Source organism: Ovis aries, chromosome 14 (genome assembly GCF_016772045.2).
Source record: "Ovis aries strain OAR_USU_Benz2616 breed Rambouillet chromosome 14, ARS-UI_Ramb_v3.0, whole genome shotgun sequence".
NCBI lineage: Eukaryota > Metazoa > Chordata > Mammalia > Artiodactyla > Bovidae > Ovis > Ovis aries.
Genome location: NC_056067.1, coordinates 49,402,651 through 49,430,287, shown reverse-complemented (window position 1 = coordinate 49,430,287; position 27,637 = coordinate 49,402,651). Strand labels below are relative to the sequence as shown.

The 27,637-nt window shown below is 52.4% G+C and overlaps 2 protein-coding genes across 7 annotated transcripts; one reads left to right on the top strand and one right to left on the bottom strand.

Moving 5' to 3' along the window:
* The first annotated feature begins 251 nt into the window (after nt 1-251).
* ACTMAP (actin maturation protease) lies at nt 252-19,418 on the top strand. 6 transcript variants are annotated; one of them, XR_009596212.1, is made up of 7 exons: nt 252-1,239; nt 4,427-4,495; nt 4,976-5,100; nt 11,273-16,683; nt 17,063-17,243; nt 17,798-17,875; nt 18,762-19,418. XR_009596212.1 is itself a non-coding variant. In XM_027978298.3 (7 exons), exons 4-7 carry the CDS (start codon nt 4,998-5,000, stop codon nt 7,271-7,273), a joined length of 642 nt encoding a protein of 213 aa, XP_027834099.1. In that variant the 5' UTR covers nt 252-281; nt 1,143-1,239; nt 4,427-4,495; nt 4,976-4,997; the 3' UTR covers nt 7,274-8,463. The 6 variants fall into 6 exon arrangements, 5 of the variants coding, with proteins under 5 accessions (XP_027834099.1, XP_042088013.1, XP_004015312.2 ...); XM_027978298.3 differs by lacking the exons at nt 11,273-16,683; nt 17,063-17,243; nt 17,798-17,875; nt 18,762-19,418 and adding exons at nt 5,875-6,004; nt 6,115-6,185; nt 6,936-8,463 and having other exon boundaries at nt 252-281; nt 1,143-1,239; XM_042232079.2 differs by lacking the exons at nt 11,273-16,683; nt 17,063-17,243; nt 17,798-17,875; nt 18,762-19,418 and adding exons at nt 5,875-6,004; nt 6,115-6,185; nt 6,936-8,463 and having other exon boundaries at nt 252-457; nt 1,143-1,239.
* Nucleotides 8,460-25,995, bottom strand: ITPKC (inositol-trisphosphate 3-kinase C). The gene is made up of 7 exons (XM_004015262.5): nt 24,834-25,995; nt 20,208-20,307; nt 17,463-17,676; nt 15,823-16,027; nt 13,504-13,605; nt 12,815-12,886; nt 8,460-9,893 (listed from the first exon to the last, which is right to left on the bottom strand). Exons 1-7 carry the CDS (start codon nt 25,965-25,967, stop codon nt 9,690-9,692), a joined length of 2,031 nt encoding a protein of 676 aa, XP_004015311.3. The 5' UTR covers nt 25,968-25,995; the 3' UTR covers nt 8,460-9,689.
* Between the last annotated feature and the right edge of the window lie 1,642 nt (nt 25,996-27,637).

Below are 27,637 nucleotides of genomic sequence, written 5' to 3'. Positions count from 1 at the left end.
CAATAAAAACGGCAATTGGGTTCGCGCCTCAGCAGAAAAACTCCGCCCAGCCCCTGCAAACCCTTTTGCGGCGCACGCGACTAAGGACCAATCAGTGAAGGCCGCGCCCCCTCACGCGCCTCTTGCCAATCGGGACTCGGTTCTTGCGGCAGTCTCTTCCAAGGCCTTTCTTTCGCAGCCAGTCTCTGTCACGTGATCGTTAAAGGGGCGGGCTTGAGTTGCGAGTCTTACCGCGGGATTTGGGAAAGGCTGTACGCTGCGGCAGCCATTTTGCGGCAAGGGTAGGCGCGTTTTAGTGCCCGGCCCTGTTACCCCAGCCGTATGGGGGCTCCCAACGACCTCCAACCTGTGAGCCTTCTCCAGCCCACAAGACTTCCCGTTGCGCCCCGATTTCAGGACTTTCTCCACAACTAGGCTAATTTCCCTGCCAAGTGTCCTTTTGACCTCTGACTCAAAGGTCAGCTCTAAGGTTCCAAACTCCGGTCTGAGGTGCGAAGGGGGTAGGATCTCTTCTAAATTCTTCCAGTTTTTAGCCCAGGGGTCCTCAATCCCACGCTTTACGTGCCTTGCCCCAGGCCTGGGCTTTCGTGTCCCATAATTTCCTAACTTTCTAAACGAGCCCAGGATAAGAAGTTAACTCCTACTAAGCCTCTCTCTTTGAGCTCTGCATCCCAACTCTGTACCACAGATCTGTTTGCACATTAAAGGACCCCTTAACCCTCAGATTCTTTGTGATTTGCGTCAGCTTCAATCCCTGCTCCCAAGGTTACAGATTTTAGCCCTGTTTTTTTGCAGTCCCAACTTCAGCTCCCAGATCAGGAGTTCAGCTCTAAGACTGTCAGACTCTCCATCCCTGTGACCACATTTTGGAGGATCTGTCCCCTCTCTCCCATTCTCGACCTTTCAGCCTAAGTCACAGACCAAAATGATTTCTCCATGTTCTCCCCCTGCAGAGCCACCAATTCCTCCTCCCGAAACCCCTGCATCCCAGGCCCTTAATATTCCACTTCCTCCCCTTCCCCTAAACCTCCCCGAATTACCTTTTCCACCCTCGAGTTTCCAGGCCCCTGTTCCCCCACCACCCCCACTGCCGCCTCCGCCCCCTACCACTGGGTTTGCTCCCCCTCATGTCTTCGGCCTAGAGAAGAGTCACCTCCTGAAGGAGGCCTTGGAGAGGGCCGGCCCAGTCCCCGGGAGCAGAGAGGACGTGAAGAGGCTCCTGAAGCTGCACAAGGACCGGTAGGGTCCCATGGCCCATCCCTCCCATCCGTGGTCTCACCCAACCACCTCTCCCCACATAACTTCAGTCATCTTCTCTTGGGGTTTCCCATGTTCTCAAGGGCAAACAGTCTGCTTCAGCTCCCTATTTAGACGCTTTCAGTAGCTGTGTGCCTTCAGCAGTGAAGAAAGCTCCTGCTCCTTGAGAGCACCTCATCCAGTGGGAGAAACAGATTGCTCCTTCCACCACAGTGACAGCCCAGAGAGGTCAGAGCCGTCGGGAGGGAGTCTAGAGGGAGGTGGTGCCTCAGGAGTGGGGGGTCCCAGGGGCTTGTCTAGAGGAGGGAACCCCTGAGTGCTGTCGAGGAAGTTTCTTGATGAGAAGAGTAAATAGCTTTTGCCTGGGCCCAAAAGTGAAATGAAGAGATGTTCTTTTCAGGGATCTGCAAATATTTGACAGAGAAGGGGCAAATGTGGGGTTTCCCAGGTGGCCAGGAGCCCTACACAGGGCATTGGAGCCGGGGCGGGGGGTGGGGTGGGGAGGGTTGCTGTGAAAGAAGGTGGACTGTCCTGAGGGCTCTGGGGAGCTGTGGAAGGGCTTTGTGCCCTTCCAGGGAGGGAGGGAGGCTGCCTTCCAGGAGTGGAGATGGTAAGACTGGAGGCTAGGGGCCCAGAAGGAAGCTGGAGCACACAGAGACCCAGGCAGGACGGAAGGGGCCTAGACATGGGCTGGGGGTGAAGGGGAAAGGGAGAAATGACCTGTCCGGAAGGAATTTCCAGTTCTCTAGACAAGTTTATAATCAGTCCTAAAGGCCCCAGGTATAGTAAGACGAATTGTTTTGTTTTTTGTTTCTGCTGCACTGTGTGGCATGTGGAATATTAGTTCCCCAACCAGGAATAAAACCCACATCACCAGTAATGGACGCACAGAGCCTAACCACTGGATTGCTGGGGAATTCCCCCATAGAGAGGCAAATTGAATGCAAGTAACAACCACCCATTATCTATATATGCCAAGTGCTGTTCTAAGTGTTTTTTACTCATTAATTGCCTCAGCAATTCCATGGGGCAGGAACTATTCTTTTTTTTAATTGAAGTATAGTGGACTTACAAGGTCATGTTATTTTCAGGTGTACAACACAGTGATTCAGATACACATACACACATACATATATGCATGCATGCATACATGCTAAGTCACTTCAGTCGCGTCTAACTCTTTGTGACCCCATGGACTGTAGCCCACCAGGTTCCTCTGTCCATGGGGATTTTCCAGGCAAGAATACTGGAGTGGGTTGCCATGCCCTCCTCCAGATACAAAATAGCATATCTGTTTTAAACTCAACCTTTGAATTTATCTCTCCCCTCTCAGGGCAGGAACTATTGTTACCCCATTTTTCAGATGAGGAAGCTGAGATTCACATTGGTTAAGTCACTTGGCCACAGTGCTTAGAAGAGGAAGGGCATGGCAATGGGGCGCCCTGCTTTTTGCAGGGCGGGGCGGGGGTGGTGCCCTGCTTTTAACCAATGTGCTGTGGTATCTCCTCTCATCAGGAAGGTGCCTCCCAGCCTTGCCCTTTCATTGGCTTTGGGATAGAGATATAAGCACATTGCCCAGCACTTCCTGAGCCCTGGTTGGGAGGGGGGAAGGATTGGAATCACCAAAATATTCTGAGTGGCCTCCCCTAGAAGGGGCTGGGCCTGACTTTTATCAGTGATCTCTTAGGCCTGGAGCTGTCACCTGGTTTTGCTCAAGGCTGAGTGAAGGGATTTTCATCCTAACTGCGAGAAGAACAGGCTTGAGAGGAGAAAACATGGAGAGTTTCAGCATTGATGAAATTAAATTCATGTTTTATGGCAAGACGAGAAAAATTTCTTTTTCTTGATGTGGATCATTTTTAAAGTCTTTATTGAATTTGTTACAGTATTGCTTCTGTTGTTTATGTTCCAGTTTTTTGGTCGTTTGGGCTTGTGGGATCTTAGTTCCCCAACCAGGGATCAAACCTGCATCTCCTGCTTTGGAAGGCAAAGTCTTAACCACTGGACCAACAGGGAAGTCCCAGCAAGATAAAATTTAAATGTGAATTGTTTCTTTGCCCATTTGGGCCTCCTCCCTCCCATTTAGTGTGCATTTACCAGACCTCCTTACAGAGTGATATTCCTTCTTAATCTCATCAAACGGAGAAGGCAGTGGCACCCCACTCCAGTACTCTTGCCTGGAAAATCCCATGGATGGAGGAGCCTGTTAGGCTGCAGTCCATGGGGTCTCGAAGAGTCGGACATGACTGAGCGACTTCCCTTTCACTTTTCACTTTCATGCACTGGAGAAGGAAATGGCAACCCACTCCAGTGTTCTTGCCTGGAGAATCCCAGGGACAGGGGAGCCTGGTGGGCTGCTGTCTATGGGGTCGCACAGAGTCGGACATGACTGAAGTGACTTAGCAGCAGCAGCAATCTCATCAAAAGACTTTCCTTCTTAATCTTGTTAAGGGGTCAAAATGACCCATGTCCCACAACTTGCTTTGTACTTGTAGATCTGGATTGAGTAAACTGTCAGTAATATTTTGGCAACCCTTTGCCTCAAAAACTTAACATATAACTGTGTTTTGACATCTGATGGGTGGAGAAGTCCTCAGAGCGTTCTGAAAGACTTGTCTCCCAGGTTATAATCCTCAGGTTGGCTCCAGTAAAATTTTCTCTTCTTTCTTTCGTTAATTTTTTCATCCATGGTGTAGAGCATGCATGCGTGCTCAGCCGCTAAGTCATGTCAAGTTCTTTGCCGCTGTAGCCCACCAGGGTCCTCTCTCCATGGGATTCTCCAGGCAAGAATACTAGAGTGGATTCCCATTCCCTTTTCCAGGGGATCGTCTCAACTGAGGGATCAAACCCGAGTCTCCTGCATTGGCAGGCTGGTTCTTTACCACTGAGCCACTAGGGCTCAACATGATATAGAGACACCCCTTCTAATAAATTCCTCTGACTCCTAGTTGCAAAGCTTTTGCACATCTGCTCTTTGCCCCTTCAATGGCTGAGAAAAAGCAGGGAGTAGCAGGCAGAAGAATGATTCCCATTGAACAGATGAGAAAACAGGTGGGGAAGGGAAGTGTCTCATCAGGGATGAAGGCAGTCTGACCCAGCCAAGAGCAGCCCTTGAGGGTGAGACCCTAGGATCTGGTTCCCTCGTGACCTGAATGCGCCTCTGATTCAGTTTCAGAAGTGACCTGCAGTGGATCCTCTTCTGTGCTGACCTGCCCTCCCTCATACAAGAAGGCCCTCAGTACGTACCCTGATTCGGGACCCCAGCCCGTTGGCCGGCTGTGCCCTCAAGCCTTTGCCCTCACCACCCTCTGTGAGGATTGACCGGGGAGTGTGGGAAGAGTGGGTTCGTCCCAGGCAGCCTAGGGGGAAGGAGAAGGGGAACTTACCCATGTCAGGGTCCTGGGAGCATGCACAGTAAATTGAAACAAACAAGTCCATTATCTCTGAGTCCCCCTTGGCACCTGCTCCTCCTGGAAGCCCAGGTGACATGTCTGCCTAACCTGCCACCCACTCATTCCACCTTAGCCCTCCAGCCTTGGGTTCAGGCGTTGGCCATCCTCTCTGCTAGGAGGGGGAAGTCAGGTCTCCCCACTTGACCTGGGAGACAAGGGAATTCCCCCGTGGCGGCAAACTGTTCCCTACACTCCAGCTTCCAGGGCAGAGGGGGCCAGGAAAGACTCGAATTAGAGGTTGGGGGACTGGGCCTGTCTCTCCCCAGGTGTGGGCTGGTGGCCTTGTGGATGGCAGGCACCCTCCTGGCGCCCCCCAGCGGCACCCCCTTGGAGAGGCTCGTGCAGGTGGCCATGGAGAGAGGATACACGGTCCAGGGGGAGATGTTCTCAGGTAGGTTGGGTGTGGAAGGGTGTTACCCAGATGTCCTGCAGGAGGGGACTGGAGAGCTTGGCTGGGACACATCAGGCACATGGGGGACTTTGTTCTGTTCTTTGCACCCTTCTTCTTCCCTCGCCTCCTCCGCCCTGCCGAAGAAGAGCAGAGTGTTATGAGGTGGACTTTGGAACCAGGCCACCTGGGTTCCCAGCCCAGCTCTGCCACTTCCTGCTGCGTCACCATAGACAAGCAACTTATCCTCTCTGTGCCTCACTTTTTTTTTTTTTTTTTGAATTTTTTTTGCAGTAGAGTTGCTTCGCAATGTTGTGTCAGTTTCTGCTGGACAGCAGGATCAGTCAGCCGTACACGTAGATGTACGCCCTCTCTTGAGGACTTCCTTGTCATTCAGGTCACCATAGTGCATTGAGTTCCCTGTTCTGTACACTAGATTCTCATTAGTTGTCTATTTCATACATCGTATCAATAGTACATAGGTGTCAATTGCAATCTCCCCGTTCCTCTCACCCCCGCCCGCTTGGTATCCATACATTGACTGTCTGCGTCTGTGTGTCAGTGTCTCTGTTTTGCCAGTAGGATCATATGTACCAGTTTTCCAAATTCCACACACATGCATTAATACAGGATCTGTGTCTTTCTGTGGCTCGTTTTCCACATTTGCACAAAGAGATGATGCTCACAGTGAGGGTTATAGGCACTGATTGCTAAAAGCCTTTCTCCGGTGCCTGGAACACAGTGACTGCTCCTCGTGTGTCTGTTCTGTCCCTGCAGTGGCTGACATGGGCAGGCTGGCCCAGGAGGCACTGGGCTGCCAGGCAGAGGTGCTCTGCGGCGGCCTGGGCGGTCCCAACAGAGACCACGTCCTGCAGCACGTTGTCGCCGGACACCCCCTCCTAATCCCGTATCCCAGGGTCAGGGAGGGAGCCGGGCTGGGATGGGGAGAGTCGGGGGCGAGTATGTGTGTGTGTGTCCCGGGGCCGCCCCCCAGCATTGGCCTTGACCGCAGCGCAGCTACGACGAGGACTTCAACCACGAGCCATGTCAGAGGAAGGGCCACAAGGCCCACTGGGCTGTGAGTGCAGGTGGGTTCCCCTCCCCTGCCCTGGCCCCTCACTGTGGGTCTCCCTGATCCCGTCTCCCCTCCTCACATGCTCACCCTCATGCCAGCCCCTCCACACTACTCAAGGCAGGAGTCAGGGTTGGACCACCTTTGTCCCTACAGGGTAGTTAGCAGGGTCCTGGCCGGGAACAGGTACTTCAGCATCTGTCAATCAGGGTTTTTCCCAAACAAGAAACTCAGAGCACAGAGGAGGATCAAACTGGGCTGCAAACGTGGTCCAGACACTCCCAGGCTCTGTGACTCTGGATCTCCAGGTCCCCATCTGGAAATCAGGGTGAACAGTCCCCAGGGCAGAGGGCTGTTTGAATGTTCAAACTCTTTAAGTGGTGCCTGGTGGGTTCCATGTCTCAGTGTTAGCTATAGTCAGCAGCTTCATCTTCCCACCTGCCTGGTAGAAGGCGGCGCCCTGGTTGCACACCTCTGAGCACAGCTCTCCTAGACAGCTTGCAGCAACTAGGTGGTGGTGTCTGCTCTGTTCAGTGCTGCCTTGGCCACCTCCCTGTGCTGACAGGCTGTTGCAGGCTGGGCTTAAAATGCCTGCAGTTCTGAAGCCCAGCACCATCGGTTCAAATCCAAGCCCAGCTGTGCCCACGCTGTGTCAGTGCAGGGCTCATGGCAGCGCCCACCCCGGAGGGCAGTGGGGGGACTCCGGGAGCCCCAGCCCCTCGTCAGGGCTCAGCTCCTACTCACAGCCACCCCCTCTTCCCTGCAGGGGTCCTGCTGGGTGTGCAGCATGTGCCCAGCCTTGGCTACTCAGAGGATCCTGAGCTGCCAGGCCTGTTCCACCCAGTGCCCGGCACACCCCAACAGCCACCGTCCCTGCCGGAAGAAGGCTCCCCGGGGGCTGTATACCTCCTCGCCAAGCAGGGCAAGAGTTGGCACCACCAGCTGTGGGACTATGACCAAGTCCGGGACAGCAATCTGCAGCTGACAGACTTCTCGCCCTCTCGGGCTGCGGATGGCCGGGAGTATGTGGTGCCTGCCGGCGGGGTGCGGGCCGGCCTCTGTGGCCAGGCCCTGCTCCTTCGACCACAGGACTCCAGCCACTAGGCTGCTGTGGCCCCAGCTCAGCTGTGTCACCAGCCACAGAGTTCCCCGGCTTCTCTCCCTGAGCGACAGCCCAAGGGGTTGGACTGAACCTCAAACCAGAGATCCTTCATTCAGGGTCCCCCAAATCCATCCTGGGCATCACCCCAACTCCCCCAAGCCCACCTCCCAGTATTGAGCACCTACTCTGGGCTGGGGTTATAGCCAGGAGCCACACAGACCAGCTGCCTCTCTGCAGGGGAGAGAATGACAACCGCTGAGACCCCAGGGCTGTTCAGCAACCCCCCACCCCCATCAGTGCTGCATCCACCCATTTCTGGCTGCTGACCACCCTCTCCCTGCGCCCCTTGCCTCCCAGTGTCTTCACGTCAAGCCAGAGAAGCCTTTTAAAACACGAACTGTGGACTTCCTGGCGATCCAGTGGTCAAGACTCCGTGCTTCCACTGCAGGAGGTACAGATTCTGATCCCTGGTTGGGAGCTAAGATCCTGCGTGCCACATGGTGTGGCCAAAAACAAAACCCAAACCACGTTTCACCACTGCCCTCCAGAGAAGCTTCCGGCACCTCCTGCATGCTCCTCGTGCTGCATCCTCCTGGATACTAAACTCACCTGTCTCCCTCGCCCCAGGTTCCTCCTCACACTTTCTGCCACCAGTGGTGTCTCAGCTGCCTGGGGTGTCCTTTGCCTGTACCCAGCCCTCCGTTACAACCCCTGAACTCCACGGTCCTGGTTCCTTATCACTTCCTCAGGGAAGAGGACCTCAGGCTCAGCACCTCCCCCACCTGTGTTCTCTCCTAATTTAAAAAGCGAAAGCTCCCACTGCTAGTTATTTGTGCCAACCCCTTCACAGTTAACTCATCAAGTCTTCCAACCCTATAAGGAGGGCACTAGATCCTCCCTGTTTTTGAGGGAAAAACAGGCTGGAGAAGTACTGTCACTGGCCTGAGGTCACAGGGTTGGCCAGTGGCAGGGCCAGATTCAAGCCAGGCACATAGCACCTAGACAGGTGGGGTCGGAGCGGGCCAGGCCCAAGAATAGCAACTCAGTGAAGCTGATGAATGAACCACCAGCTCTGAGCCCACTTCTACCCCAGACCTGTCGTCATCCCCTCACCTCATGTGGCGCTAATGCCCCAGTTATGAGCTTTGAGCCCATAAGCTCCAGATGTAAAAAAAAGACTCCACGAAATGAACTACAAATGTGTTTATTGGGGTGTCGTTGCAGGGGGAAGGCAGTGAAGCGATGTTGCCTCCTGATCCCCAGTGTGACCCCATCAAACTACCTCTCGTATAAATAAGTATAAAGATGGTCAGTAGAAAAGGAGCAACCCTCAGCCTGGAAGACCACGCGAGAGCTTTGGCTAAGGGGGAGGGGGCACCTCTCTTCCCCCAGCCCAGCTTGGTGGGCCAGGAACCCAAAGTTGGGAGCTGGAGGACAGAGGGACTCCACCTGCACCTCAGGGTGCTGGGGTCTTCTGGTTTGGACCAGGTTGCCAGCCCCGCCCACCCTGCACCTCAGGCCCAACCAAGCAGGGCATCTTCCCAGCAGAGGCCGGAGAGGGGGCGCTCCTAAGGAGAGTAGCTGGGTCCCGAGCCAGGCCCAAGTCTGCCTGGCGTCAGAAAGCCCTCACTGCGACCGCAGCCCTCTAGGAGGAAGGAGACAGAAAGGGCAGGAGGAGGAAGTCCCCAGCTGAGGCTGGTGCCTGAGGGTCGAGATGGTGCTGTCACAGTGGCGGCACGGGATGTGGCTGTGGTTTCGGTCGGCAGGGGGTCAGCAGTTCTGGGAGCAGGGAAGGAGCCCGTGGGGACAGGGGCCAGTAGGACAGGGTGAACCGAGCCCTGCCCGGCGGTGTCAGCCCTCAGGCCCAACCCACAGCGCCACACCCGCACAGCCTCTGCCAGCCTCAGCCACCCCCAGCTGAAGAGTAGGGGCCATAACTGCTAGGTGGGAGGAGGGCTGCTGCGTTTGTTCGCTAATGAGGTCTGGCTCTCCAGCCCCGCCAGCATTCAGCCCGCAGAGGGAGGGGCCGTGGTCACAGTCACTCTTGTGGCGACAGGCCCGAGGTCACGCCTGAACTGTGCAAGCGTGGGCACTGCGTTCTTTCAGGGCGCGTGGTTTAGCTGCGGCCGCTGCATCCCCTCCTGGCTGGTCAGGGGCCCAGTCTGGTTCTGACTCAACCACGGGCCCCAGCCAGGTCACACTGCCTCTCCGGTTCTTAACAACCTCCCATCTTGTCAAAGGGTGGCGCGGGCCCCCACCCCCATCTCCAAGGCCCTTCGGATCTTCCACACTGGTCCTGCGTGGTGTGCGATGCCACCTCTCCCATCCCTGGACTTCAGCTCCCCTGTGGCAGATCTCGAGGCCCCTCCAGCCAGATGGGTACCATCCAATAAATGAACCTGGTTGTGGACAAGCAGGTCAGCTCTGGGCCAGGCCCTGGAGCAGGCAGATCATGTTGTCCAGGCCCCAGAGGTAGCCGTCCTCGCGATTGCCTTCAGCCCAGGGCAGTCGGTGGCTGAGTGTCTGGTGATCAGGCAGGGCCACGGTCTTGCCGAAGTCAATCATCCAGACCTTGGCCAGGCCGGTGTGGTCGTGCACAAAGAGGAGGGAACTGCCTACCACCTGCAGAGGAGAGGCAGGAGGTTAAAGGGAGGGGCAGGCACAGCCAAGGTCCCTGCCCCAGCAGACAGCTGAGAGGGTGGCTGATAGCATGGACTTTGGAGTCAGGCTGCCTGGGTTCAAGCCCCAGCTCTGCCACTTACAGGCTGCATGCCCCTCCCTGGGCAGGGGACTTTTAACTCTCCTTACCATTTACCTCAAAGACTGCTATGCATATTATCTATAGAAGTAATCCACATAAAGCTCTTAGAAGACTTGCCTGTATAAACAAATGCAAAATACGGATTTCCCTGGTGGTCCAGTGGTTAAGAATCCACGTTGCAATGCAGCGGACAAGGAGTGAGGCAACTCCTAAGCCTGCACATTGCAACTAGAAAGAAGCCAGTGACCAGAGAAGCCCGAGAGCTGTAACTAAGACCTGACAGCTAAAATAAGAAAGTTTTTGATGTAAAACAGTGTTAGCTGTTACCCCTTTTCAAACTGGAGTACAAAATCCAATGCCTGCAGGATCCCAAATGGGTCAAAGGAGCCTGGTGGGGACTGAGGGTGTGGATAATGCCTCCTCATGGTAAGGGGCAGCAGCTACTCAGCCCCAGGGAATTGCTACTGGTGATCCGAGGCAAGTGGCTTCCTTTTTTCCAGGCTCAGTTTCCTCATCTGTAGAATGGGGATGATGGTAAGAGCCCCTCCCTTTGCGGCATTCCACGTTTCACAGCTCACAAGCTGCCTTGTGGAGCTGAGCACGCCACCCTAGGGAGATACTGGGCTGTTTTTTTCTTTTTAATTTAGAAATACAGGGCTTCCCTGGTGACTAAGTGGTAACAAATCTGCCTGCCAATGCAGGAGACATGGGTTCGGTCCCATGTCCAGGAAGATCTCACATGCTGCGGACCAACTACTGAGCCTGAGCACTAGAGCCCGGGAACCACAACCACTGAAGCGCATGTGCCCTAGGTCCTGTGCTCTGCAACGAGAGAAGCCTGCACATCAACAAAGGGCAGCCCCCGCTTTCTGCAACCAGAGAAAGCTCGAGCAGCAGCAGCGAAGACCCAGCACAGCCAGAAGTAAATAAACTTCTAAAAAATAAACTTAAAAAAAAAAAGGCAACACATTCCTTCCTCTTGTCTAACTACAGGTTTGCAAGCCCCTCCCTTTTGCTACTTGGGTTTCAAACATCAGTTCTTCCAGAGAACGCAGATGACGGGGCAGCTGAGCAGGTGGCTGTCAGGAGAGGCGACGCCGCCCAGTTCTGGATGGCTGTTGGCACATGGGGAGGAGCCCAGGACTGCCACGTCTCCTGTGGTCCAAAGGAAGCTAGAAATCCCGATTTTTGCGTGAAGTCTCAGGTTTTAAATCTTGGCAACTTTTTTTTTTTTTTTCAGATTCTAGTCACCAGGCAAGTGACACCAAACACGAGGATAGAAGAGACGGAGTCCCCAAGCCACCTCTTTGTGCCTCACATGTGAAGCTCAAAGGCAGTGACAATGATGAGGGTGACGGTCAGTGATGACATGTGACAGTAAAAACTGGCACACACTGAGGGTTTCCTGTGGGCTGGGCTTTACCTAAGTTAGTCCACTTAACCTTCACTACCCAGGAGGCAGGTGCTACTGGGGCCCTGTCCTATCAGAAGACAGGCCTGCAGAGCCACTGCCCAGGCAGCTGGGGTTCAAACACGGGCCCGCCTGACTCCCAGATGTGGCTCTTTCGGCAGTCAGTGCTAACAGGAAAAAGAGGACAGAGGGACTTGGAAGAGAGAGATGAAAGAGCGTGGAGATACACCTGGTGACGTCACCACAGACTTCCTGAGACAGCCCCAGAGAGGTGACGGCTTCCAAAGAGACACAGGCTGGGAAAGCATGGGAAAGGGGAGGGGGAGAGCTGCCAAAGGAGGAATGCAGGGAACAATGACTGTGAGTAATTATGGAGACTTCCCTGGTGATGCAGTGGTTAAGAATCCGCATTCCAGATCCCACATGCAGTGAAGCAGCTAAGCTCATGCGTGCGCAACTACGACTGAGCTTGTGCACTAGGGCCCAGGAACTGTGATGACGGAGCCCACGTGCCCTAGAGCCCACGCTCCGCAACAAGAGGCCACTGCAATGGGATACCCTTGCACCGCAACTAGAGAGTAGCCCCTGCTCTCCACAGCTAGAGTCCCAGTGCAGCCAAAGACAAAAATATAAATAAAATTATTTTCTTCCAAGAGAAAAGAATCTGCCTTCCAATGCAGGGAACTTAGGTTCAATCCATGGTTGGGGAACTAAGACTCCACATGCGACAGAGCAGCTAAGCCTGAGCACCACCATCCCTGAGCCTGAGAACCACAGCAAAGAGCTTGCATGCCTCAGCTAAGGCCTGATACAGCCCCAAATAAAGAGAAGTTATTTTAAATAATCATGGCTACAAAATCATCGCAAGAGCTGGGAGCTCTTCTGCACTCTGAACAGCACTCTATATTCGCTCAGGTCCATCTCAGCAACTCCATAAGGAAAGCACTATTTTCCCTTCCTCCACCAGGAAGAAACCAAGGCCCAAGGGGGTAGGTCACATGCCCCGGGTCACATGGCAGGGCCAGCCTTCATCCCAGGCTGTCTGCCTGTAGTCCATGCTCCTAACTGTCCCCCTAAAATTCCTGATGCTGCTTACCCTAAAGAAGCAACCTCCCAAACCTGCGGGAGGGGCTCGTTTTTTTTTTTTTGGCCATGCCATAAGGCATGTGGGATCTTAGTTCTCCGACTAGGGGTTGAACCCAGGCCCTGGTCAGTGAGAGTCCTCACCACTGGACTGCCAGGGAATTCCTTCAGGGTCTCCTTTTATAGCTTTGGCAGGTGACTGTCAGCGGTTTCTCCTGAGGCCACTGGACCCAGACACCCCCCAACACACACAGGGCCCTCTGTTCCCATGGCCGCTGGGGCCCGCACCTCATGGGTCCTGAAGAAGGGGGAGCTTTCCAGAGCTTCACGAAGTTCTTCTAGGCGTGCCACGTACTTTCTCTGTGGGTGAGAGGGAAGATTTCTTGGTTAGTTCATGGACTTTGTGGGTCTGTACCCACCTTAAAATCTCACTCCATCTCATTCCCCCCAAAGGAGTGGGCAGACCCCAGCCAGGATGGGATAAGAGGAGCCATGGGGAAATTGGGGGGCGGGGGGGTGGGATTGGAGGCATCAAGGTGGCACAGACAAGAGTATAGCTGGTAGATTACATGAATGCCCACAATTCCTAGCAGCTTTTCCTACCAAGAGGCAGAATTTCCCTTATAATCTAGGCTTGATTGTATGAGTTGCTTTGGTCAATAGAACCTTGCAGGAATGAAGGTGGCCATTCTGAGCTCAGTCATTGAGAGACCTTGCTTTTTCGCTTGCTCTCTTGGCCTGCTGCTTCCACTGTGAGAACAAGCCCAGGCCAGCCTGCTGCGCGATCTAGCCAGGAGCTGAGACAGTGAGGCAGCCACCAGACATGACAGCAGGGCACCCCTGGACCTGCCCACCCTGACAAGACAGTGGGCAATGCCAGCCCAGCGTCAGCTGAAGCAAAAGATGGTTAACACAGGAGGAACAAGGATGTGGCGGTCCTACGCTTCCAAACTTGGGGGCCTGGGTGTCCCGCTCACCAGGATTGTGTGGTTCCCGTCCACAAAATCCTCCAACACCTTTGTCACCTGCTCCAGCTTCTGTGTCTTCTTGAAGTTAGTGTTGCAGGTCCCATCGGCTTTCTGCAAGACGAGGGGTGTCACGGCTTTTCTTTCCCACACCCAACACCAAGCAGCCTCAGACACCTCTGGGGGGCAACTACCTGCCTCCAGGCGTACTTGCTGTTCAGGGGAAGCCAGCCCACCTGGTCATACTCAGCCCCAGGTCATACTCCTGAGCAACCAGTCCTTCAGGTCTGAACTTAAACCCCCTGGTTGAACCAGTCTAGCCAAGTGGGCTTTGGAGAGGCTTGGATCTGGCTTTGAATCGTGGCTCTGATACTTCGTAACTTGGTGGCCTTGAGCAAGTCACTTCACCTGCCTCAACCTTGATTTCCTCATCTGGAAAATGGGATTGTGTTAATACCCACCTCCTAAAGCTGGTATAAGGATTAGGAGAGCCTGAGTGTGTAGGATCCATAGCACAGCGCTGGGCACCACTCAATGAAGTGCTCAGCCGCTCAGTCATGTCTGACTGTTTGTGACCCCATGGACTGTAGCCCGTCAGGCTCCTCTGTTCATGGAATTTTTCAAGCAAGAATACTAGAGATGCTTTCGAATTGTGGTGCTAGAGAAGACTCTTGAGAGTCCCTTGGACTTCACAGAGCTCAAACTAGTCAATCTTAAAGGAAATCAACCCTGAATATTCGTTAGGAAGGAATGATACTGAAGCTGAAGCTCAAATACTGTGGCCACCTAAGGTGAAGAGCCAACTCATTGGAAAAGACCCTGATGCCGAGAAAGATGGAGGACAGGAGAAGGGGGGCGACAGAGGATGAGATGGTTGGATGGCATCACCAACTCAATGGACATGAGTTTAAGCAAGCTCTGGAAGATAGCAAAGGAGAGGGAAGCCTGGTGTGCTGCAGTCCATGGGGTCGCAAAGAGTCAGACACGACTTAGCGACTCAGCAACTCTAGGGGATCTTCCCTACCCAGAGATCAAACCTGCGTCTCTTGTATCTCCTGCATTGGCAGGCGGATTCTTTACCACTGGGCCATCTGAGAAGCTCCCATACTACACTTGATCTTAGTCAAAAGGCAGAGAAGCAATAAAATAAAGGAGATTAATGTTACTTGTTATATCTGAGAGAGGTACAAAGGGCCCCCTGAGTCATCCTGCCAGGCTATGCCAGGTGCCCTGTGGGCAATGGTAACACACAGGTAACAGCACAGGTGTAATTAGATGAGGGAGGCAGATACTGAATAAGATCATCACAAAGGGAGATAAGATAAGGGAGTGTAGGAAGTTATAAGGAGGTGAGGAGAGGCCCTGAACTAGTAGGACAGAAATCAAGGAGGGCATCCCAGAGGAAGTGGAATTTGGAAGGAGACTGGACAGTAACTGAGAGTCAGTCAGCCAGGGGAAGGGGGAAGAGCAGTCCTGGCACAGGAAACAGCAAATACAGAGGGCCTGTGGCCGGAGACAGGAGAACCCTTTCAAAGAAATGAAAGTACTTCACTGTGCCATCTACAGGGGCTTGTGGCACACCCACAGAGAGCTAATACAGAGCGAAAAGGAAGGAAGGAAGGAGAAGGGGAGGAAAATCTCTCTCTCTCTGCAATGATAAGGAAAACTCTCCAGGACCATGCCATCTTTTGTAAGAAAGGGAGGAAAATGTAGGCTGCATTGTTTGTATATACAGGAAGAAATATAAGTAACTGATCAAGTGGTTCCCCGTGAGGAGGTGTGGGGTTGGAGGGGTGGGGGCACAGAACAGGAAGGAGAGCAACAGGGTTGGGAGAGAGATTTCTTTTACATTATTTTGACTTTTAAACTGTGGTGGATAGCTATTCACAGAATTAGATTTAATTTACAAAAAACAAAAAGAAGAAGAAAAAAGAGAAAACTTTTCTGTATAAGGAGGAAAAAGCCCATCCAGCTGCTGTATCAGATGATGGATCAGAGTGGGTAAGTCCAGAATGTGGGAGCCCAGGGAGGCTGGGGTAGGAGAAGGTGGGGCTGGACGCGGACAGGGCCTCTGGGAGGGGGAAAGAAGGTGGAATCAAGAGACTTTCAGGCAGGTGGACAGATAAAACTTGGTCTGCGACAGACGTGGCAGGAACAGGGAAGCGGGCCTCTCCCAGCCTGTTTTCCATCCTCTGCAGTCTCCTGCTTGCTCTCCAGATCTGGCATCTTTCCAGTTTTTTCTGACATCCTAGTTGGTTGTTTTTTCTGTCACTCTGTCTCAGACCTAGCTCTTAGCCCACCGGAAACAGGCCAGCAGCTCCTGGGCCTCACCTTGATGCCCTCGATCCGGAAGCCCAGGGTGGAGGTCGAGCTCACGGTCTCCCTCCACTGCATGTAGCGGGGCTTGGTGACCGCACACTGGGCATGCTCCTCGGGGGTGGGGGCCCCGGGGTCCACAGCCACCATCTTCTCATACATGTCCTTCCGGGGCCGGGGCCGTTCTCGCGCCTTCACCAGCTCCTCCTCCAGGTAGGTCCTGGGACACAAAGGATGTAACAAGGGAAACCATGAAGAACAAAGCTGGAGAACTTTTACTCCCTGATATCAAGGAGTGTTATAAAACTATAGTATGGCACAAGAATAGACAAATAGATCAGTGAACTGGGACAGAGTCCACAAACAGACACACAAGCACATTCACTCGATTTATGACAAGAAAGGCACTGCAGTTCAATGGGGAAAGAGCAGTCTTCAATGCTACCGGGCCAACAGGATATCCATATGGAAAGAGAAAATGAACCTCAATCCCTGCCTCACACCATATATAAAATTTACATCTAGATGGATTGTGGATCTAAATGTGAAAGTTAAAACAAAGCTTGTAGGGGCTTCCCTGGTACCTCAGTGGTAAAGAATCTGTCTGCCAATGCAGGAGACACGGGTTTGATCCCTGGTCCGGGAAAATCCCACATGCCACACAGCTACTAAGCCCATATGCCACAACTATTGAACCTGTGCTCTAGAGCCCAGGAACCACAACTGCTACTGAGCCTGCACACCCTAGAGCCCGTGCTCTGCAACAAAGAGAAGCCACTGCACCGGGAAGCCTGTGCACCACAGCTAGAGAGCAGCCCCCACTCGCCGCAGCCAGAGAAAAGCGCTCGCGGCAGCAGAGACCCAGCACAGTCAAAAGTAAGTAAATGATTTTAGGAGAAAACAAAACCTGTAGAAGAAAACACAGGAGATCGTCGTGATCTTAAAGTAGGCAGATTTCTCTAAAAGCTACTAACAGTAATGAAATAAACTGATAAACTGTACTACATTAAAAGTACTTCTGTTTATCAAAAGATGTTATGAGAGTGAAATGGGAGAGTTGGAGAGAGAGAGAATGGTGTGTGTGTGTGTGTACCTACAGCAAAGGACTTGTATCCAGAATATATAAAGACTTACAGATCTTTATAACAAAAAGAGCGCCCAGTTGAAAAATGAGCAAAACAAAACAGTAAAATGGGCAGTTTTCAAAAGAGGATATCTAAATGGCTAATCAACGCTTAATTTCTTTGGTCATCAGAGAAACAGAAATTAAAACAATAAAGAGATACCCGCCAAGATAGCTAAAAGTAGTTAAACAGGTAATACAAAGCATCGATGACAAGATAAAACAACTGGAACTCTCATACACTGCTGGTGGGAAAGGATGCTAGTACAACCACTTTGAAGATTGGCTTAAGACTTCCCTGGTGGTCCAATGGGTAAGATTCTGTGCTCCCAGGGCTGGGGGCCCAGTTTGACCCCTGGATAGGGAACTAAATCCCACATGACACAACTAAAGATCCCACATGCCACAGGCTGGGCCTGGTACGGCGAAATAAATAATTAAGTATTGTTTAAAAGGAAGATTGGTTTGGTGCTATCTTCAAAAACGTTCACCCAACCCTCCACCTCTGCCCCATGGCTGCCCCTGAACCTACCTGCTGCCCATCTTGCAGTCCATGATGGAGGGGTTCTCAAAGTCTGCCAGGAGATCTTCCATCTGGTTAAAGGTCTGGCCGTCCCGCTGCACCATGCCATAGTAGGCTGGCACAAAAGGCCGCAGGGGGTCACGCATCAGCTGCTCCAGGCTGCGCTGCTCATACTGACAGAAACGCTTCAGAATCCAACCATCTTCTCCTGCCTGAAAGTTCCCTATGAGCAGCCATCAACAAGAGGGTCAGAAACTGAATGAGCCACTTCGCTGTCTGTCTCAGATCCTGGCCACCATCATCTTGCCTGACCCGTCTGCGATACTTTCTCTCCCTCCCTGCAGCTCTCAAAATCTTGGCCAGAGGAATATATCTGAATCAGTTCTAATGAGGTGGATGAACCTAGAGCCTATTATATTGAAGTAAGTCAGAAAGAGAAGTATAAATATTGTATACTGATGCATATATATGGAATCTAAAAAAGATGGATTTATTTTCAGGGAGTCAATGGAGAAACAGACATAGAGAATGGACCTCTGGACATGGGGGGAGGGGAGAGGATGAGATGTATCCAGAGAGTAACATGGAAACTTACAATACCATATGTAAATGGGAATAGCCAATTCCCATAGCCAGTGGGAATTTGCTGTAGGATTCAGGGAACTCAAACAGGTGCTCTGTGACAATCTAAAAGGGTAGAATGGGTAGGGAGATGGGAGAGAGTTTTGGGAGGGAGGGGACATGGGTGTACCTATGGCTGATTCTTGTTAATGTATGACAGAAAACGACAATATACTGTAAAGCAATTATCCTTCAATTAAAAAAAATATATTGGCCAGAGTTGGTGAAGGAAGGGCCTAGTTCTGCATTTTTGTCTAAACAGAGTCAGATTCCCAGCACACTATGTTCTCACTTGTTTTGTAATTTTGGATTATGAGCTCACGATCAGCAGTGAGAACTTTTGTGAGAGCTGAGTCAAGAGCATGACTCTCCCGAGCAGATCTGCATTTGTTTCAGCCTGGAGTCCCAGAGTGCTAACAAACGGACCTTGTTAATTCACAAATCTGGCATTTCCTGGGCCGTGCAGATAGTGTAGATCAGAATGACAGATAGTATTTTCAGATTATATTTTCCAAAATGTCTGTAACGGTAATCATGAACCCTTCTCCTGGGGCATTTGTTTTGTCTTTATCATATATACATGATGAGTAAAGAGTAGCTCATGTCCACACGCTCTTCTAGAATTTTGCCACTCCAATCAAGAAGTGGAATCTAATTCTTTAATTCTTTTCCCCTTGATTCTGACAGAATCTTGACTGTCAACACTATGACTTCAGAGTCTGAGATGCAGCCTCCACTTTGTTATCACAGACCCTTGCCTTTCAGTCCTGAGCTACCAAGTAAGAAATCTGCTGAGGCCACCATACTGTGAAGAACCCCAAGCAGCCACACAGAGAAGTCACACATGGGCTTTCCAGCTGGCAGTCCCAACGGAGAACCAGCCAACAGCCAGCATCAACTGCCTGGTGTGTGAATGAATGAATCTCCGAAGGTTTCCAGCCTGCAGCCTTCGATTGTCCTAGCTGAATTCCCAGGTATCATGGTGCAGCAATAAGCCATCCCAGCCATGCTCTGTCTGAATTCCTGACCCAAAACTTATGAATGTAATAATATGGTGGTTTTATTCCACGAAGTTGTTTTTTTTTCCCAAACCACTAAGTTTTGAATTTTGTTTTCGTTTTTTTTAAACTCAGCAATAGTAACTAGGGTACATACAGATGGCAGGCCTGTGTTGCCGGTTTTGGTGGTGGGGGGCGGGGGGGACTTTGCCTTTCTCTGACTCAGATCTGAGGATGAACAGGAAGATAAGTTCCCTTCCCTTTGTTGATAGGAACAATTTGTCTAGTCCAGCCCACTGCCAGTTTTTGTAAAAAGAAAAAAAAAAAAAAGCTTTATTGGAATACATTATCTGTGTCTGCTTATATATTGCAAAAACAGAGTTGAGTACTTTATATTTATTATCTAGCCCCTGACCAAAAATGCCAGATGCTTGGCCTCATGCTACTATGTGCTTAAGACACTGTGCTAGGTCCTGGGGGGATGGGGGGATGACATTTAAGCTGTTGTTTGTTGTTGTTTAGCCACTAAATTGAGTCCAACTCTTTTTGACCCCATGGTCTGTAGCCCACCAGGCTCCTCTATCCATGGGATTTCCCAGGCAAGAATACTGAAGTGGCTTGCTATTTCTTTCTCCAAAGGATCTTCCCCACCCAGGAATCGAATCCCCATCTTTTGCATCAGCAGGCAGGTTCTTTACCACTGAGCCAACAGGGAAGCCCCATAGCTGTTGTTTCCTGGGGGCCTACTCTGCTCCAGACACAGACAGGGACAGGGGCTGGTAACTGCCATTTAGGAGGGGCAGGGCCCCAGTGAGGGAAAGCAACTTGCCCAGGGCCATCCACAAATAAAGAGCAGAACTCGGATTCAAGCTCAGGCCCCTCTGTCTCCATGGTCAAAGATTTGCCTGCCAGCACCCTGACACCAGGCTAACAAGAAACAGCCCTCCATCCTGAGGTATGAACGGCCCGGCCCAGCCTAAGCACGTGCCGCAACAGCTCTAGGAACTATAGACTGCCACTAAGCCCATTTCACAGATGGGGGACCTAAAGTACAAAGGGTGGTTCCTTCCCCGCCCAGGCACCTCTGCCCAGCTTGGCCTGCCCCTCAGCCACCCTTCTCCCCGCCCGCTCTCACCAGAGTGTCCAGACAGCTGGACCCAAGGGTAGTGTTTTCGGAAGGAGACCACAAAGGGCGAATACTTCAGAACTGTCTTCAGCTTCTTCCACGGCTTGTTCTGTGTGGGGCAGAGAGGGTGGGGTCAGGGTTGAGGCCAGGAAGGGAGGGTGAGGTGAGTGCTCTGAGAGGGAACCAAGGGGCAGCCTGGGGTCTTTCCAAGGGCCAGGGGGAGCTTCCTGGAATCACTGGGCTTAAGCTCACTGGGGTGAGCAAAGCTCACTTTAGCAATCATGAGCACCCCCCCAACGCCGCAGCAAAGGTGAGAAGAGTCCCTTTCCATTTATCTCAGTGTCATCATTTTTTTTTTGGCTGCACAGCATAAGGGATCTCGGCCAATCAGGGATCGAACCCTATGTTGGGAGCAGAGTCTTAACCACTGGACCACCAGGGAAGTCCCTCAATGTGATCACTTTGTATCTGTGTCTCTCTGTCCTTCTCAAAGAAGTAAAGATAGGCTAGCTTTTGCTGTAGTCACCAGCAACACCCCACATCTTTCCACGACATACACACACCAAAAATGGGGAAGCCTGCTGTTCCTGACGGCAGTCAGATCTTCCAGGGAAAACGATAAAGGAGTTGATGGATAGAGGCCGAACAACAGAGAGAGAAAAGTGGAGACGGGACAAAGTGAGGACAGGGACAAAGACAGGAACTGTGGCGGCCCTAATAGCTGCTCACCAAAGACCTCAGGCCCGCCTCCCTGCCAGGGATACCCCTGCCCTCTCGAACTTAGCTTTGGCCAATGAAATGTGAGTGGAAGTGTCGCTTTTAGGTGGAGTCTTAAAGCCAGTGAGTGACTCCATGTTCTTTTTCCTGTTAAAGAAGGGGGCGGGGCGGGCAGGGCACTGTGGGAAGAGAAACAGCAGCTGAGTGAAGGCAGCATGGAGCAGGGGGCCCTCGCCTCACCCATCACTGCTGAGGGCCCATGTTCAATCCCTGGTCAGGGAACTAAGATCGCACAGGCAGCACAGCCAAAAGAGAAGAAACATCCTTCGTTGCTCCAAGTCACTAAGTTTGGGCGCTGTTTGTTACTACAGCAGTCCTGACCTCTTCCCACTGACACAGAGTTACTAGAAGAGAAAGAAACAGAGAAACAGAATGGGAGAGGAGGTAATGACAGAGAAAGAAAATGAAACCTAGATGCAGAGAAAAGGTGGCAGCAAATAAAACAGAGACGCCAACAGAAAACAAGGATTTAGTTGTATCCTGCTGACTCAGCCAAGAGCATCTTGAGAACTGGTTAGGGCCTGAGTTCACCGCGTATGCACACACACACCCATGAGCGCACACACACACCCGTGCACGCACACATGCATGCACGCTTCAGTCCTGTCCATCTCTGTGTGACCCTACAGACTGCAGCCCACCAGGCTCCGCTGTCTATGAGATGTCCCAGGCAAGAATACTGGCGTGGGCGGCCAAGCCCTCCAGGGGATCTTCCTGACCCAGGAACCAAACCCGAATCTCTTACGTCTCCTGCATTGGCAGGTGGGTTCTTTACCACTACCTACGCACACACAAACACAAACAAATACCTTCTCTGCTCTAAGCACATACCAAACTCTTAGCAAGGATTGGGAAAACGAGTTGTGGTCCAGAGGAAAAAACCTACATGGCTCATCTCCCTCCACTGAGGGTCAAAGTCATGTTATCTCCTACACCCTGAAAACCCCGTTACCTAGCAGACATCTAATGGATGGTGGGAAGGTCAAACACAGACCAGGGAGTTGGACTGCAGGACTCAGGAAGGGTTCTTCCCTCCCCTCTCCAGCTGCCAGCCATGGAGAGGAGGTGATGAATGAAGGTTCCTGTTTACTAAGCACCTGGAACATTTCAGGCACAATGACAAAGGCTCAGTGTGGCATAACCCACCTAGTCCTAAAAACACCATCCCAGGAGGATTGTTGACTATATTACAGGGGTGGAAACAGACTCAGAGGGGTGAAGTCACCTGCCTAAATCACACATTGTAGTGTTGGGGTTCTATCTCTGGTCCGCCCCTAGTGCCCTGGGGTTATCCACCACAGCCCTGCCAGATTACAAGCCTTGATTGAGGGCAGAACTGAGGTTGCCATGGTTACAAGCATGTCCCCAGTCATGGCCTGACACAGAATAAGTGCTCCAAAAATATAGTTTGGGTTGAAGGAAGTTGATTGAAAGTGTGTTTTTCTTTCTGTCTTTTAATCATAAGCAGATTCAGTATCTTCTTTATCTCTCTCTTTTTTCTTAGATCTGATGGTTAATCTGGGCTGTCTCAGATTTCATCATGCCCTCAGCTCACATGCCTCCCCCCCGCCCCCCGCCCCACTCCAGGAAGCCCTGATACCCTAGGTCTGGCCAGTCACCTTCTCTGGACTCCCACAACCCTGTGCGCTTCCCCAATCCCAGCCCTGACCCCTCCAAGCTGTCACTGCCTGGTGATGAGTTTGTCTCCTCCCAGTGACCTGGGAGCTCCATGCAGGCAGCATTTGGGTCACTGCTGTGTTCCCAGCAAAACCAACATGGAGCCAAACACATAGCAGGGACTTGGGGACTGTCTGTTGCCTGATTAGGAGGATGCATGTGAGAAGGAAGGAAGGGGGGAGGAAAGGAAGAAAGTAGCTGGGTCTGTAAGGTCAGATGGGATTTCAAAACGAAGGGAGCAGGAAGCGAGGGGTATTCTGGGTGGTGGGAATGGCTTGAGCAACAATCGGAGGCAGGATGGCAGCAGTGTGTTCAGGGAACAGCATGTACTTAGGCCCCGTTGCAACAGCAGAAGGGGCCAGGAGGGGAGAAGGGAAGCTGAACAGAGGAAGGAGCCTGGAGACAGGAAGCTGTGAACTCAGGACCAAACTCCTGGTCGCTATCAGGAAAGCCCTGGGGAACCATGGAAGACTCTGGAGCTGGGCACCTTCATATGTTAGTCACAGCTGGGCCCTGGAGGCAGATTCTAGAGGATGAGGAAACACTGAAGACAGAAAGGCTCCAGAGGAAAGCAGATGAGGAGGAATGGATCCACACATTATAGGGGTGAAAATGCCTGGGTTTTCAACTCAGTCAGAACTGAGTTAGAATCTAGGCTCCGACTGGACGAGGCCAACTCTAAGCAAGTGATCTCACCTCTGTAGGCCTTAGTGTCCCCTCTGTAAAATGGAGATAATAATCCCAAACTTACAGTGCTGTTAGAAAGATTCAATGAGTTAATACATATACAGCACTTAGAAAAAGTGCCTATCATTCAGTAAAATTTGGAATCTGTGCCTTCCAAGGTCTGTGACTTTGGACAGGTCTGTGTGTTTCAGTCTCCTCATCTGTAAAATGGAGATAAAGGAATCTACCTCATAGGGCTGCTGTGAAGTTTAAATGAGCTGATATAAGCAAAGAGATCAGCACAGGGACTTCCCTGGCGGACCAGTGGTTTGGATTCTGCACTCCCAATGCAAGGGGAGAGGGTTTGATCCCTGATTGAGGAGCTTAAATCCCTTATGCAGCAAGCTGCAACCAAAAAATAAATAAATCAACAAAAGAGCTTGGCACAGGGCTGGGCATGAATAAGTGAGAGCTGGGTGGGTTTTTTTTTTTGAGAGTTTCTTTTTTTCCTTCATTCACTCCAGCTCAGCTGCTATGAGATGCCAAGGAGGTGAGGGAATAGGGAGAGGGAATAGCAACAGCAGAGCCCCAGAGGGTCAGTGCAGGCAGGCTGGGGCAGGCCTGTCTGTTACACCTGAGGCCACATGTGTGAGCACGTTCAGAGAGCGAAGCATGTGGGGTGAGTGGGGCTCAGGGCAGGCTCCAGCCAGGGGCCCCAGGACAATGGGAGGATCCAGCAGACTGACCCATGGGAGGCTCTCATACCTGCCTCTGCACTGACCCTCCCTCCCTGAACCTGCCCTGCCAGCCCTCCTGATTCACCAGCAGAGAACCGCACCCAAGCTGAGGATGGAGAATGTAAACAAGAGATTGCAGGAGCACCCTGGGGAGCTGGGGGTAATGCAGTGGGGAGATGGAGAGTCCTTGGCTGGGGTCCCTTACTGTTTGGGGTTCACACAGCCCTTTGAGAATGATTAAAAAAAAATACTGGGCGCTTGCTCCCTGCAGAAGTGAATGAGCTTAGGGGTGTTGAAAGCTGATGATCCCTTAAGGCAGCTACAGGCCCCAGACTAAGAAAAGTGGGGTAGAAAGTGCACCCTTTCTGTCTCCCTAAACTAGTATTCTTTAAAGTCTGGGGGGGGGGGGGTGGTCACAGACTGTCCAGAGGATCCAACAGAAGTTACAGACCCTTGCTGCAAAACCATGTGTATATACTCACAGGACTCACACAACTTTTAGGGGTTCCTGGGTGCCATGAAGTTGGCCAGCAGCCATCCATTTTAGACCCCAGGACTGGAGGTGGGGGAAAGGAGAGAATGAAGAGGAGGGTGCCTGGAGAGCTAGGAACCCTGCTGTCAAAGGGAAGAGGTTGGTGGATGGAAGAGGTGCCTGGAGATAAAACTGCTGCTGGAGTTCTAGAGAACTTCTCAAAGGAAAGGCAGGGGTGGGAGAGTTGGGGGGTGGGCTATGGGGTCTGTAGGGGTCTGGCTCAAGGGCAGGATGGGTCCCACTCACCCCAGACCTGTCCTCGGGGTCGCTGGCACCTCCGCCCCCAGCCACCACGTCATCCTCAGACTCGTCGAAAGAGGAGGCCGAGGAGAAGCCACCACTGCCCGCCTCAAGCTGGGAGGGGGGTCCCCCTGGTCGAGCCTCAGGCTCAGGTGTCTCCGGAGTGATAATGAGGCGGGGCACAGGGGTCAGGGGGCAACCCTCCAGGTGAGAGTACAGGTGAGTCACCAACTCCCTGTGTTCTGGTTCCTCTAATGAGTCATCTTGGTTGGGCTCCCCCAAAAGGCAGTCTGTCCTAGGTTCTGTCTGGGGTCCATCAGTGCCGGGCTGTGACCACAAGCCATCGGTATCTTGTGTTGGGAAACCACAGGGGTCAAGCTGCTTCCAGGCTGTTTCAGTGTCCTGTTGTATCTGGGAGCCATCAGTGTGCAGCTCCGTCCAAGAGTCTTCGGTACCTTTTTGCGTCCTGGAGCCCTCGGTAAACGGTTGTTTCCAAGAGCTGTCAGCACTCCGCTCTGTTGAGAGAGGGACCCCCTCTGGCTGGGTCCGGACGCTTGACCTGTTCTGGTGGGTGCAGAGGTTATCCGCCCCGGGCTTGGCCCTCTCTGACTGGGTCTGTGACCCATATATTTCTAGTTCTGTCCAGGGCCCGTCAACCCCTGGCTGTGCCCAGAGGTTAGCCCTGTGGGGCTGAGACTGGAGGTCAGTCCTGTGTGGATCAGCCCAAAAGCCATCTGTCCCAGTCTCTGTCCAGTCACCGGCTGTCTCCAGCTCTGACCAGTGGCTGCTCCCTCCTAGATGTGTCCGGAGAATGGACTTGCCTGGCTCCGTCGTTGTGTTGGGCCGCTCCGTCTCCGCTCCGAGGCCAGCAGCTTCAGGCTCAGCCCGTCCGTCGGCCCCCGACGCAAGCCCGAGGCTGGCCCTCTCGGGCTCGGTGTGGAGGTTGGACTCCTCGGTCCGGGCCCGGGGCCCGCCCCCTTCCGGCGGCCCCACCGGGCCCCCTGCTCCGGGCCCAGGTCGTTGCTGCCCTGGCTGCCGCCGCCGCCCCCCTCGCGGCGCCGCCAGTCCCATGCGGGCTGCCGCCGGCAGCGCCTGGGCCTCCGCCTCGTTCAGGCTTCCCCGGCACGGGCAGCGCCTCATGCCCGTTCGCAAGGTTCGGGCTTCGACCGGGCCCAGCCCCTCCTGTCCCTTTAAATCCCTCGAGGGGTGTGGCTGGGGAGCCCCAATTCGCGGGTTCCGGCCCTCGAAGCTCCAGCCCGCCCAGCCACGGAGGGGTTAACCGATACTCCCTCCTCCATCCCGGGGAAAGCCCCGAAGCCCCGCCTCGCCGGACGTGACGTAAGGGACGGGCCTTGTCTGGCTCCTCCCACCTCCTTTGGCTGGGTGGACTGCGAGTCCCTGACAGGTCGTGTTTGTGGCGCTCGTGTCCTGATCGCGGGCGAGTAGACCCCTCGCTACACCCTTGCAACTAGTCCAAACTCGCCACACCCTCGACTGGCTAGTTTAGTCTCCCTGTAACCCCCTGCGACGAGTCCAGCAGCCCGCTCATTCTTCACGCAGCGCCGGGAAGGACTTTCAGAGACTTGGGAATTCTATTTGCGTCAGTTGAGACCCGCCTCTGCTAGTTCCTAGCCTCGTCCCCCATGAGGGAGTGACTTCCACTCCCAACCCCTTGTCTGAGCCCCAGACTCAGTTTTCTCATCTGTAAAATGAGGATGCTTTAATTTATTGTTTGGAAAAAGGTGTGTTCAGTGTCACAGGAGCCAATTACTTGTAGCAACTGGGAAATTGTGGCCCAGAGCAGTGAAAAAAATTGAAGGCCAAATTCTGGTTCCAACACTGACTTCCAGGATGACCTCTCCCAACAGACTTGTCTCTTCTGAGCCTCAGTTTCCCCATCTGTAAAAAGGGTTGTTATGGGGATTTTTAATTTACTTACAATAACACATTTGTGTACTTGTTTTGTCCCAGGAGCTGCACTTACCATTTTGTACCCAAAAATCTTAAAAGGTGGGATCATCGTCATCCCCGTTGCCCCATCAAGGAAACAGGCACAGAAAGGCAAAGCAGTGAGTCTAGATCACACATCTGAGAATTCCCTTGGTGGTCCAGTGGCCAAGACTCTGCACTCCCAGTTGAGGGGACTCAGGCTTGATCCCTGGTCAGGGAACTAGATCCCACATGCCACAACTAATGAGTTCACGTGATGCAAAGAAGGTGGAAGATCCTGTGTGCTGCAACTGAGATCCTGTGCAGCCAAAGAGGTTAAACTAAAAAAAAAAAAAAATCATACATATAAATTGTATAGATTTGAACCTTCAGTTCAGTCACTCAGTCGTGTCCAATTCTTGAGTAACTCATGAGTGACTCCTTGTAGCACACCTGAGCTGGCTCTGTTTACCTCCAGACCTCATCTTATCCTTTTTGCCTCATTCACTTTGCCATTAACCTCTTTCCTATTTTTCTTCCATGGCAGGGACTTTGAACTGGTTGTTCCCTCTGCCTGAAACATTCTTCCCTAAGCTATTTCAATAGTTTCTTCCCTCACCTCCTTCAGATCTTTACTCAAAAGAAGTCTGCTCAATGAGGTCTTTCCTGACTGCCCTATTTATTTATTTTTGGTTCACACCAAGTGGCATGTGAGATCTTAGATCCCAACCAGGGATCAAAAAATCGAGCGCCCCCTGCAGTGGAAGTGAGGAGTCTTAACCATTGAACCATCAGAGAAGTTCCCTGAACCACCCTATTTAAACGCACAGTCTTCCTTCCTCTCCCTGCCCTTCCCAGGTTAATTTTTCTCTTTAACAAGT

Bases quoted from the DNA above. Each gene is read 5' to 3' on its own strand.
- ACTMAP (XM_004015263.6), top strand. From the start codon at position 926: ATGATTTCTCCATGTTCTCCCCCTGCAGAGCCACCAATTCCTCCTCCC. The intron at 5,101-5,874 runs GTAGGTTGGGTG...CTGTCCCTGCAG, and splicing joins CCAGGGGGAGATGTTCTCAG to TGGCTGACATGGGCAGGCTG. The intron at 6,005-6,114 runs GTATCCCAGGGT...ACCGCAGCGCAG, and splicing joins GGACACCCCCTCCTAATCCC to CTACGACGAGGACTTCAACC.
- ITPKC (XM_004015262.5), bottom strand. From the start codon at position 25,967: ATGAGGCGCTGCCCGTGCCGGGGAAGCCTGAACGAGGCGGAGGCCCAG. The intron at 13,606-15,822 runs GTGAGGCCCAGG...CTCGTCTTGCAG, and splicing joins TCCGGATCGAGGGCATCAAG to AAAGCCGATGGGACCTGCAA. The intron at 9,894-12,814 runs GTGCGGGCCCCA...TCTCCTCTGCAG, and splicing joins CCTTCTTCAGGACCCATGAG to GTGGTAGGCAGTTCCCTCCT.